This window comes from Temnothorax longispinosus, chromosome 7 (genome assembly GCF_030848805.1).
Source record: "Temnothorax longispinosus isolate EJ_2023e chromosome 7, Tlon_JGU_v1, whole genome shotgun sequence".
Taxonomy (NCBI): Eukaryota; Metazoa; Arthropoda; class Insecta; order Hymenoptera; family Formicidae; genus Temnothorax; species Temnothorax longispinosus.
This window is the reverse complement of record NC_092364.1, coordinates 13,465,759-13,479,219: the sequence shown is the minus strand read 5'-3', so window position 1 is coordinate 13,479,219 and position 13,461 is coordinate 13,465,759. Positions and strand designations below refer to the sequence as shown.

The following is a 13,461-nucleotide window of genomic DNA, read 5'->3' as shown; positions in this document are numbered from 1 at the left end:
CAGTATTTTCAACATTAATTGGATCATCACATAGTTCCGCAGGATTAATCTCTTCCTTTTTTTCTTTTCGAGTTGGCAAGTTATTGAGTTCATAAATTTTGTGTGCGATATGAGTTCCGACTTGTTGTGCTTGAAAGTCTGCTGTTACTTCATCATGACCTTTCTCAGACATTGCATAATATTTAACAGCAGCTACAAACAAAAAGAAATACTTTGTAAATTACGATATACGCAATGAATTATTTAAATGTTGTAACAATTTACCCCTTATGGCTTGTAATTTTGTAGAATCTAGTGCTGGTCTAGGTGCAGTTTGTACTTTATTTTTATTTCTATTTGATGTAATACCAGTCACTGAACTTTCTTGAAGAGTTTTAATGCCAAAAACAGCGATAGCCAAATTTTTCACAAACTGTGGCAATGATTTGAGATTACACATACTGTATCATATTGACGTGCACATATGTATACTCCATAACCAAGATAAACCTATAAGTACAGCAAAACTTATTAAAATTATATTATATCACACGTGCGTGGAAAGTGGCCCATCACGCGCGCGTCGCGCGCGGAATGGGCCACTTTCCACGCACGTGTGACATAAATAACTATTTCCAATTCGGAAGACAGTAGAGTCCCTCTAATCAGAGTTAAATAGTCTAAAATCAGAGTCTAAAAGTTAAATAGTTTTCATATCTACCTCGTTACGTTCAATATTTCTATAACCTACAGGAAGCTGTCCAACTTGATTTTGTTGCGTCATAGGATTTCTTTTAAAATATTCGGACACCATGCCTATTATTTAAAAAAAATTATTATTTAAAGAAATATTATATAAATAAAAGATTTACTAATAGTAAGAGATACGTACGCATGAGTTCATCGAAATTACTCAAGACTTTTATTTGAATTTCCTCATTTTTCTCATGAACTTTGGGATATTCTAAGATCACTTTTTTTTGAAGTTGCATATTTAAATTCATTAAATCATTAATGACTTGTTCTTTATTTTTAATTCCATTCTTTAATTTCAAATTTTGTCTTTGCAGATCTTCATTCATTCTTTGCAATTTTTCTATCTATAAATTAATATGAATAACTTAGTTATATTTTTATCTATTAAATCAGTTTACCTTTGTTAAAAATATTTATTTTTTTTTATCTATTAAATCAATTAATCTTTATTAATGTTATTGAAAAATATTAAAATATTTTTTACCTTTTTTGTCAAATTCTCTGTTTTTATTAGATTTATATTCTAATGCAGTATGATCGCTCTGTAAATAAATTATTTCTGGATTAATTTTATATTAAATCAATTTATATTACTGCTTAATTTTTATGCATTAAAAGGCTACAAATTTCATTCATATTACTTTTCAATAATCTAAATAAAAATTTTTAACGCTTACAATTTCATTATTTTCTATCCTATTTACTTCCTTGTCTCCTCTCTTCCCGACCTTGCTTGAGGAATACAGGTTATTTATTATATTAGATGTATTATCTAATCCAGTTTTGTTCGCAGATATCCCTCCTTTTTTTGATTTGTAGCCGAAATCGAATTGACTTCTATTTATAGTACCATCTGTACACTTTATATAAAAAATATATACATAGATTACATAAATTATATATGACACAATATAGATTTTGTATAATAAGTCATTCTACACCATGAAATATTACATTAAAAAAAAACGTTTAAATATTAAATTTTACAAAATCAATACAATTCAAGTTTCAATACATTGCTGCTGTTAATTTGAAATAGATTCAAGTAAATCTTTAAAAAATGTTATTTTATAACAGTTTGAACAGTAATAGTTAAAAAACTGTGAAACAATTAAACTGTCAACAAGTTGCAAAGGCCTCAAATATCATATTCTATATAAATAATCTACAATTTACACAAGATTAAATTTTCATTAATATAAATTAATAAAGATTTCTAAAATTACTTAATTTTGGAAATCTTTATTAATTTATATTAAGGAAAATTTAATCTTGTGTAAATTCTAGATTATTTAGAATATGATATTTGAGGCCTTTGCAATGTAGAAAAACGTTTGATCTAAATTCCGAATTAGTCGCATTCTTCATGAATATTTTTTCAATGTTTCGTGAATATTTTAAAGAAAGAAACAATTTGTTTCCTGTTTCAAGTTCTCCTTTTTCTCCAAAAAGTAATTTGATACATTCATAAAATATCAAAAACAAATCCACGAAGAATGAGGTATTAATTGCAAACTCAAAGCATCAGTTTTAAGAGAAGAAATTAAGGTTAATGTTACCTTTTTTAATAATTTATCTTTAGATCCTTTTTTAAGCTCAGTAGAATTGTTTTCAAGTTGAGTTTTATGTATAGTTTTGCTGTTATTGTCATTACAAACACTTTTTTCATTATTCGTACATGAATGTAATGTATCAAAATTATCATTAATGATCAAACTATTCTGTGAGCATTGCGTAGAACCCAATTCTAAATTACTCTTGGTAATCACAGCTGGTGATACCATTTCCTGGAAAATAAATAAAAACTGGAAATACAACTAGAAATAATATAACAAGATATGTTTCTGCAAACTACAACTTCTGAGTCACATTTGTAAAAAGAATCATTAAAATTTTTGTACTACAAACAGTACCAACTTACTTTTTCCTTTGAATCATGTACTTTTTCTGTATTTGACAAAACAACTTTGTCATTACGTTTTTCACCTTGTTCGTGATTATCTGTCATGCCTTTTATTAATTCATGTTGTTTGTCGGACTTATTCTTATCTATTTGCGATATTGATTGTTTCAAAGTGTTGTTACTGGAATCTTTTACAGAAACTGATGATTTCTGTCAAAATATGAATAATAAAATAGAAACTTATATTATTGTATTTTTTTAGTTAAAATAAACTATAATTATGAATAAAAATGTATTTACCTTTATTTGATTCTGTTTCTCATTTTTTCCATCTTCTTTAGATAACATCCCTTTTTTTTTTACATTCTTGCTTAGAAAATGATCTTTTACTTTGGCTGTTTTGTTTACATGACTTCCATTGTTAGTATTAGATGACAATTTTTTACTATTATCTTTTTGAATTAATGCAGTGTCTAATTTCTTGATTTTTGCAGCAATTCTGTTTTTTATATCGTCTCCTTTTAAGCTCTGAAAAAATTTAGTGTAACTTTTTGTTTAAAGTCTACTTTGGAAAGAAAATAAAATATTTTCAAACATGTATTTATAAAAAAGTTACATTTTTGCCGTCAACGTCTGATTCACTTTCAACTTCTGTTGCTGAGATGCAAAGATTCAGAGGCGAAAACTCTACTCTTTTACATTTTATTTTTACGTCAACTGCTTCTTTGGTTTCTATCATATAAAAAAAGATATTTAGTACAGAATGATCGTGATTATTTTCATAAATAAATTTATAAATATATGTTATATACATGCATAATATTAAAGTGTACAAAATAATATATTTAATATTATATTATAAAATATAGTACTCTTTAGTATATACTTGTTTATTTTTTAAAATAAGGCCAATTATATACACTACATTATAGTATGCAATTACATTACTTTACACTTGGCAGTTATATATGATCTTTCATAAATCTAAACGATTATATAACGTCTGATATTTACTGTAAAGGGAAGTCTTACAAATAAATCATTTAACATTAGTATTTTATTATGCCAGTATCAACACGGTGCACTTTATGTTGAATGCTTCCTATTTGTAATGTAACGATGATACAAGCATTATTCAAAATTCTAACCTCATTTAACCTAACTATATTCTATAATAATAAATATAAGATAATGTTTCCGTTGACTTGTATCATTAAACAGAAAGCATTATTTTAAAAATTATCTTTATATAATACTTTACAAACAATATTTTCCAACACTGATGTAATTTTCCAACCATGCACTTTCGTGTCCCATCGAAATTTTGATAAACTCGCGTGATACGAAAGGGCATGGTTGGAGGAAATAGGGTTAAGAATACAATTCTTACTAAGAGATTAAAATTTTCAAGATATAACATTATTGAGTTTCTTACCCTAATACTATATACTATATATATACCTTCTAGAATTGCTTTCTGTTGCATTCGTCCTATTATTCCGTAATAAAAGTGACCATCGTCCCATTTAACTTGGTATTTTTTCTCATATTGTATGTCTTTTATATTAAAATCTACTATGTCCTTTGTATCCACAATTGCTTTTATTCCGTCTTCAAATTTAACGTAAGTGAACATGTTTGTACGTGCTGTTGCCGCTCGGCAGTGTTAATACGGAAAATGGAGGGAAATCTTTCTGCCAGATCTTTGTGCGCATGCGTGGTGCGTGGACTATATAGCGATGCGCGTATTTTCTACAGAGACGCTCCGTCTATTATATGTGTATGTTTTGATGATCCGTACGCTTTACACAATCTGAATCCTATAAACAATTTCGATTCATCTTTATGAATAACGATTCCTTTTAATTATAAGCAATTAATTCAAAATTAGATAAAATGGATAAAGATAATTTATCTTTAAAAAGAAAAAGATACAATAAACTATTTTTGGATAAAAATAGTAAAATTCCCTTAGTAACAAAACAAACTTGGAGACGGTGGCAGGATTTTAGTAAACGTATGTATATACATATGTGTGTGTGTGGTGTGTGTGTGTGTGTGTGTGTGTGTGTGTTATACATATAATATATACGAGTATACACACATGCATAATTTGTTATTTAATCAATAATAATATATGTGTCTTTTTACAGAAAATCGTAGTAAATATGAATCAAAAGAAACGTATTTACATTTTAAAAAAGATTATATTGAAACATCTAAATTAAATACTACTTCACGTAATAATACGTACGAAAACGAAGAGATGCTTGTCTCTGAAGAAATTGATGATACTACTACGAATTGTGACGGATGCAACAACAGTGAAAACGAAAAGATTTGCTCTATAGATGAAGATTTATTTCAGAACAGACATATGGAGGAAGGAATCGAGGATAATGATCCTTGTCATACTGAAGCAATAATTATTAATGACGCAAACATAAAACATGACAATACCATAATGTTTGAAAGTTCTAAAACGACTGTTGATGAAGTTGTGCAAATGATACACAGTTACTGTGTTCGTTTCAATAGTTCAGATGAAGCAAGGTTTGCCTTATTTAATATGGCAAGTATTTGGGCGGGTCCTAAGTTTTCAAATTTTATGAATTCGAAATATGTGATAAGCAAACGTTTGGATCCTCCAGAAGAATTATTTCAATATATATTTTATTGTAGTAAATGCAATTGTTTATTAGACAAATTTTATAGAAAAGATTTGTTAACAACTACTTATCGGCATTGCGAGAAATGTCAAGAAACATATAAAATGAGTACTAATTCTTCCAACTGTTTCGTAAGTACAGATGTAAAATATCAAGTACAGGTTCTTTTACAAAATTCAAATGTGCGCAAATTATTATTTCAAAACATTAAGGATATTGAGAATAGGCTAAAAAATAAAATTTAAATAATATCGTTGATATTCACGACGGTGAATTATATAGAAGGCTTTACAATAATAAACGCGAAAAAACAGTATTATTAACTTTTAATTTTAATTTAGATGGTGCACCTATTTCTAAAAGTAGCAAAAGTTCTATGTGGCCCATCCAACTAATAATTAATGAATTGCCGCTAAAAATACGGTTTAGAAATATATTACTTGCAGGAATGTGGATTACAAACTCTGAACCTAGCTCACAATTTATGAATTTATATATAAATGTTTTTATCAATCAGATTCGTGATTTGATGACAAATGGTATTATCATAGACATGGAAAATGGTCAAAAATGTAATTTTATATTACAACCCCTTTGTTCATCGGTTGACTCTGTTGCCCGGCCTATAATACAAAATCGCTTCCAATTTAACGGTTATTTTGGCTGTAGTTGGTGCTATCAGTATGGAGAGTATTTCAATGGTGCTATGCGATACCCTTTTATGGATGATGATCCGCCTTTAAGAGACCATGATTCATATATTAAAAACATAAAGTACGTTGAAGAAATAGGCAGACCATTTAAAGGTGTTAAAGGTTTCGCAGAAATTACTCAATTGGAAAATTTTGATTGTGTTTGGGGATTTCCGTTTGATTATATGCATGGTATGTTGCTTGGTGTTGCTAATACTTTATGGACAAAGTTTTGGACAAATAACAGAAAAGAAGAATATAATTTATCCAAAAGTGATATAAGAAATATTGAGAAACGATTGTTAAGTATTAAACTGCCAAGTGAAATTCACAGATCACCGCGATCATTTAATAGTGGAAAATGGAAAGCAAGTGAATGGAGATCTTGGATATTATATCTTAGCATTCCATGTCTTTTGGGAATAATGAAAACAAAATATTTAAGTTCTTTTGCGCTTTTAGTTCGTTGCACACATAAGCTTTTATCTGAAAGTATAACAATAGAAGATTTAAGACAATGTAAGATTGATCTTATGTATTTCACTGCGCAATGTGAAGAATTTTATGGAAAAAGTAGTATGAATTTCAATACTCATGCATTACTTCATGTTGTTGATAACGTATATAAAAGTGGCCCACTCTCTTCGACTTCTGCTTTCCCTTATGAAAATGGAATTTTTGTGCTAAAGCAGAAATTAACTGGTCCGAAAGGAGCTTTAATACAAATGTCTAAACGTCTAATCCAGAAAACTATTTTAGAAACCGAGTTGTTAAGTACATCTGATAATAAACCTTCCGTTTCTGTAAAATATTTTGCGTAATCATCTTATATTGAAAGAAACAGAGTTGAAAACCAATTCAGGTGTAATTCTTTTAGCGAAAGATAATAATCTAAATACAAATATTAAACAAGTTTTAAATAATAATTTTGCGGATATAAGATTAGAAGATGTAAAAGCTTTTAATAAAGCAGTTTATAAAAATGTCATATACACTACTACTTGTTATAACAGAAAAACAAAAACTGATGACAGATTTTTTGAAAGTTTAACTGGTGATATAATTGAAATATTCAAAATTGTTTTATATAAAAATGAATCTTATATTTTAGGATATAAACATAATGTACAGTTTCTGTGTATAGAACACGTGATAATTGATTCATTTTTCAAAATAATATCTAAATCTCATAATCTCCATTTATTTGCTTTTCAAGATATTAAGAAAAAGGTTGTATATATCAACGTCGAGAATGGACCATACTTTTGTCGAATGCCGAACACTTATGAGATCCAATAATATTTTCCGTGATATTATCCTTATATTTTTCAATCTAAAATATGAAATATCTTGTCAGGGTATTCACTTTTTCATAACTTTACCATAATACTTTTTTACATAGAATAATGAGTAAAATTGATTATTATAAAAAAAGAGAAATATTAAGTAAATTCAATACATTTTGCAAATACATTGATATGCTTGTGTAATGATTAGTATCTATCTTTAATTGATGTCTCTCGTTACCTCAGCAAAATTATTAAAAAGTGAATACTTTTGTAGAATATAGTATTATTTTATGCATAAGCTAAACATATTACTTTTGTATACTTTTTTCAAAAAATATTCCTGAATTTATTTCTTTGTTTCCTTGCAAAATAAACTTTGTAAATGTATATTGATTGGATTTCATAACAGTTACAGTATCCGTTTTCTTTGTAATGATTGCATTTGGTAAAATATAAGCAGTATATATAGAACTGCAGAATAAATAATTGTTTTTGTCATTACTTACATTAATTTTTTTAGTGCTGCGGACGCTGATAAGAATTTTATTTCTTTCTTGTTTATAGATTAATCAGTTTCAGAAAATTATTCTTGTTTAGAAGCAATTAAGGCGCATTATTATAGTATTCATCCATTACTACACTGCCATCCATCACTAATAGTTGTCGATTTACACATATAAGTATTCGTTTATAATTTACTACCCCTCCATGCACTTCTTTTTCTTCTTCCTCTTTTTTAAACTGTAAAATATTAATATTTAACTCTTAGTCATCAGATATCTAAAAATAAAATATAAATTTTTAACAAGAAGAAGCAAATAAGTTATAGATACACTACAGGTAACAATAATTGCTAAACATGATTTAATAAAGGCATAACAGGAAATAAATGTTTCTTTGAAATATTTTGAAGAAGTTGATTCAAGTTTTCTTCCTAACTTTCAGAACAGCTTTTAGTATTTGAAAATTAAAGATATTGTCATATTGTCTTTATTTCATAATAACCACATAACATATCATGTATATAAAGTCAACTATGTCTATTTTATTACATAATATATATATATATGTATATATATATATATATATATATATATATATATATATATATATTATACATATATATAAATTTACCTTTCAATATCTTGGGAATAAAGAAGGAAATTATTACTAATATTTTTAGATTGTTCTACATAACCGTGTTAAGGCCTGATGTGCACATAGGAAAACTTAAGCAGTTAAAACGTAAGCAGTAAGAAAATATCAGCCAAACACAGTCAAGAAATTAAGACATAACATAAGCGGTAGTATCCAAACTGTATTGATTTCCAACTCATCTTTACTGCTTAAGATTTTCTATGTGCCCAGGCCTATAAATACAGACCAGAGATTAATGAAAGTGAGACGTACGGTTTCTCTACTAATAATCTCTATTAATGACAAGGTTGCGAAAAGTGAGATTGATATATGCAATATATACCACACGGTTAGGTTAGGTTATATCAAGTTCAGCAATATCATGAAAAACAGTCAAATACAACAAAATTAGTATAATATATAACACAAAATTAATAGGGAAACAAACCAGAGAGGTGTGACAAAAGGAAGGCGTGAACGCGGGTCAACAATTTTTCACAAAATCTCAATTTTCCACAAGAAACTCGGAACATAACCATGCCGCTCAAAGTCCCAGCAAGACACACGTGGACACACGCACAGTCTACATGTCAATCTAACCTCTATACACAGAGAGGTTAGATTGACATGTAGACTGTGCGTGTGTCTTGCGTTTTGCGAACTGCGGCCTATGTAGACCGGGCTTTAAGGCCTTTACACATAAAATCGCGTAAGGACGTAAAACGTAAGCGTACGTAAGAAACCCGACCAACTCCAATCAAGTATTGTACTGATGTCCGTAAAACCCCAATAGAGGAAAATACTCGATTGGGATATTGATCGATTTTCTTAAGCTTACGTTTTACGTTCTTACGGCATTTTGTGTGTAAAGGCCTTTATCAACATGCTAGGCTGCTTTCGGAAACGTCACCTGCACACAAGTATGCTTCCTTTTCTTTCTATCTCAGCGAGTTAGAAAGAGAAGGGAGTATACCCATGTGTACCCAGGTGACGTTTCCGAACACAGCCCTAAAAGCGCCCAATGTAATAAGAATGCTTGACCGTGATTGGTCGATTTCCTTGAGCGGCTATAGAAGCAATTAAATATGATTTGATGGATCCAAAGATAAGGACCAATCATTATAAAATATTAATAAATGCATAATATCATTGTCTATGATTGAGAAGAATTAACTTATTGTACAAACTTTCATATTTAATAACATTCAGTTTTTTAGGTTATTATAGCAAATACAATTTTTATAGGATATTATAGCTTTCGAAGTTTGTTGTGAAAAGATATTTTCAGCAATTTATCATAAAATAATAATAAATGCATAATATCATTGTTTATGATTGAGAAAGATCAACTTATTGTACAACCTTTTATATTTAATAATATTAAGTTTTTATAGATTATTATAGCAAATACAATTTTTATATAATATTATAGCTTTCGAAATTTGTTGTAAAAAGATATTATAAGAAATTTATCATAAAATAGTAATAAATGCAAATATCATTGTCTATGATTGAGAAAGATCAACTTATTGTACAACCTTTCATATTTAATAATATTAGGTTTTTATAGATTATTATAGCAAATACAATTTTTATAGAATATTATAGCTTTAAAGGTTGTTGTAAAAAGATATTATAAGAAATTTATCATAAAATAGTAATAAATGCAAAATATCATTGTCTATGATTGAGAAAGATCAACTTATTGTACAACCTTTCATATTTAATAATATTAGGTTTTTATAGATTATTATAGCAAATATCATTTGTATAGATTAATAGATAGTGAAAGATTAAATGATTGTACAAACTTTCATATTTAACATTATTGAAAAAAGAATAGTATTATAAAATATTATTGAATAGTATAGAAAGCTTATGTACTACGACATTGGTAACAGATTTGTCATATTAGTTAACATTGATATTCTTTCCATTTCTATGAGATCCTTTCATTTTCTATCTATTATTTTAAGCAGGGTACTGCTGCCTAGTATATCATGGTCTGAGCGGAGAGCTGAACGCCATATTACAGAGACTTGTCAATTGTTGCATCCGCTTTATTTTCAATCTTAAACGCGACGAACACATTACTCCTTACAGGCGTCAGTTAGGGTGGCTTTCTGTTGAAAATAGAAGGCTATACTTTTTGGGCTGCCAAACGTTTCGTATATTGCATATGCGCTCTCCTTCTTATCTGCGTGAGGATTTCACCTTCCTTGATCCGTCTTTGAGGAGGTCGGTCCGCTCTTCTGTTGCATCTGAAATTTTTCATACTCCTTTCCATAGAACAACTATCTATAGAAACTCCTTTCATCTTTCCGCTGTCTATTTTTGTCATTCTCTTCCTGACGGTATTACGTCTGCTTCCTCAATCATTTCCTTTAAAAGACTTCTAAAAGCGTACTTGCTTGCACGTGAAGTTGGATGACTGGTCTCTGGATATGGCTTTCGTCGCTTGCTATTCTTGTCATTAGTTTATAAGTTATTTTGCGTTTAGTTCTTAGTTCCTATTCATACTGTACATATTTTTACTTTAAGTTGCGCGCTTTTATTATGGGTGTCATTTAAATGCTCAGTTAAACTTATTTTAGCTCAGTAAATGTTTTTTCTGCTCAAGTTATATTTTCTATAGTGCTCAGTTAAATCGAATTATTTATCAGTAGAATAATTAAATTTCATAGCAATTATATGTATCCGCAAGGCCAATTGTTATTTTGATAGGTTAAACATTTAATATTTCTCGATAAAAAATCATATTTTGCTCAGATTTTATTTAAAAAAGTAACAAATTACAATAAATAGGTTGATGTGTTGAAATAGGGATAATATAAAATGCTCAGTTATTCTTTATTGTGCTCAGTTAATTAAAAAAATATTAAGTAAAAATAAAATCAAATATCTACATAAACAAAGTCTACATAAACTGTTTCGAAATATAATCAAATAGTCAACATCGTGTCATATTATTGAATAACCAACGCCGCTTTTGCTCGAGCAGGACGACCACGTTTTCGCTTTTGACCCAATGGTATAGCCTTTGCTTCGTCCGGTGCGATCACGAACCTCATACGAAGTGAAATACCAAGGATGTGTTGACACATATAAAGCTTGAAAAAATCGCTGCAATCACATTTTCCTTGGAGCCAATTGTGTTTCGTGAAAGGAGTCGGGAAAGTCACATTGTAGTACTTGAAGTTCTTTGACATAAATTCGTCAAAGGTGTTCTATTCCTCATCTGGTCCAATTATATTAACTTTTGGGTCTGCTGGAATTGTATACAATGTGCGTCCTCCATTTTCGCTGACTGCCATATGAAAATCCGTCTTCGCCCAAGCATAAGTTGTAGTCCATTGTTCCAATGTAATTGCGGGACTATTATGAACCTCCACTTTACCATTAAAATACGCTAAAGACCATGTTTGCACCATATCAAACATAACAGTACGGAACCGGCTCAATTCATAACGTTCTCTAAACGTGTGTTCATCTTTAATCCTTTTGTTTGCCGATTCAAGCGCATTATTCGTCGATGGCGTAAGTTGTCGCACACCTTCATACCAATATCGATGGCTATGCAACCATTTGGATTCAAAATAGTTTGTAAATGCGGTGCTCACCTTTTCCCATTTCGCAACAAACAATTCGGCAGCTTTGTTAAAAATTTCAGTGCTTTGACTCAATTAAAGTCGATCGAGATCGTGTAATAGTTGTTTTTGATCTTTGGTTTTGATCTTACGTAGTTACAGCCACACCAAATGGATGATAACTTCGATACATATCAATTGTTCCAATTTGCAAGATCGGGTACCCCTGCCATACACATTTATAGGTTCCGTCTGTATGTAATCTTTCAGAATTCGTGGCGTTAGCAAGCAATAATTTCGTTGATACGATGAATCTGAAGTATGGCTCTCTTTCATTCAAACTAACTTCGAAATCAACAATAAATGGCATGTTTTTATCCATTGGAACAATCACATTATCTTGGAGCCAATTTTTCAAGTCGATCAAGTTTATTTTGTCGGCACCGAACTTTGCATTGCGCAACTGTTTCAAATATACATCAAATTTTCTTCTGTCTGGTAGCTCAATTTTCTTCATCATTAACTTATTCAAAATCACTGCTCATTGGAACAACATACCAATTTTGAAGCTCGCTTCAATTCACGTTTGACGTCCTCCTCCAAATATCCTAGAATTCCAACATTAGCTTCATCCTTTTGCTGCAATCCCGATGCGAACAACTGATACAAATGTAAACAAATGTGAAAAATGGGAAAAATTATCATAAAATCAAAATGAATGGTTAAAAAACTTACCAAACAAAAGTTATGTATGGTGATTCCATTCTTAGTGTATTTATTGCCATACAAAACAACGTCATTTGTCGACGACTTACAGAATATGCAGTTTGCTTCTTGGTTATCTTCGAACGATTTGTAAAGCGGTGGAATCGACATTTTAAATTAACGAAGAAAGAATGGTATACGAGGGAGAAGTATGTCAGCAACCAATGAGTGACAAAGGCACACTGATCACGATCGACACGTTAAATGTTCTGTTATTATATCATATGCCCCGGTCAAATTATCCGTGTCTTTCTGTAGGTTAATTGTATTGTTATTTTGTTTTATGAAGAACATTCGTTGGATAATAAAATCGCCCGGTCGACCAAACTTATTGCATTCAGTTCTTATTTTTTCGGGTGACTAGAGTAATAATAAACGTAACGATTGGGCAAATAACAATGCAAATTAGATTTATTAACTGTGCATTATTCCCATAACAAAATAAATTTATTTATTTTGCATTTGCATTTTCTAACTTAGCATTATCATTAAAATCTATTGAGCATTGATTTTATTTTTACTTAATATTTTTTTAATTAACTGAGCAAAATAAAAAATAACTGAGCATTTTATATTATCCCTTTTATTATTAAGTTGCGTTAGTTATGTTCGGTTATATTTTTTTTATGGTTTATGTGAATGTTCATGTGCTTGAGAGAACATGTATAATTTTGACATTTGTAC

The 13,461-nt window shown here is 29.4% G+C and overlaps 1 protein-coding gene across 8 annotated transcripts; it reads right to left on the bottom strand.

The window, feature by feature from the left end:
- Positions 1 to 270: 270 nt before the first annotated feature.
- LOC139816071 (uncharacterized) lies at positions 271 to 9,268 on the bottom strand. Of its 8 annotated transcripts, none has more exons than XM_071783389.1 (13): positions 8,874 to 9,268; positions 7,795 to 8,029; positions 4,893 to 6,485; positions 4,100 to 4,458; positions 3,255 to 3,370; positions 2,939 to 3,166; positions 2,657 to 2,848; positions 2,295 to 2,540; positions 1,413 to 1,595; positions 1,223 to 1,277; positions 872 to 1,081; positions 701 to 795; positions 271 to 489 (listed from the first exon to the last, which is right to left on the bottom strand). In XM_071783389.1, exons 4-13 carry the CDS (start codon positions 4,272 to 4,274, stop codon positions 406 to 408), a joined length of 1,584 nt encoding a protein of 527 aa, XP_071639490.1. In that variant the 5' UTR covers positions 4,275 to 4,458; positions 4,893 to 6,485; positions 7,795 to 8,029; positions 8,874 to 9,268; the 3' UTR covers positions 271 to 405. The 8 variants fall into 8 exon arrangements, with proteins under 8 accessions (XP_071639490.1, XP_071639491.1, XP_071639492.1 ...); XM_071783390.1 differs by having other exon boundaries at positions 4,893 to 6,044; XM_071783391.1 differs by lacking the exon at positions 4,893 to 6,485 and having other exon boundaries at positions 7,795 to 8,068.
- Positions 9,269 to 13,461: the final 4,193 nt, after the last annotated feature.

Coding starts and splice junctions, on each gene's coding strand:
- LOC139816071 (XM_071783391.1), bottom strand. CDS start 4,274: ATGTTCACTTACGTTAAATTTGAAGACGGAATAAAAGCAATTGTGGAT. Junction 796..871: donor TAATTTCGATGAACTCATGC/GTACGTATCTCT, acceptor TTTAAATAATAG/GCATGGTGTCCGAATATTTT. Junction 490..700: donor GAAATATTGAACGTAACGAG/GTAGATATGAAA, acceptor CTGTACTTATAG/GTTTATCTTGGTTATGGAGT.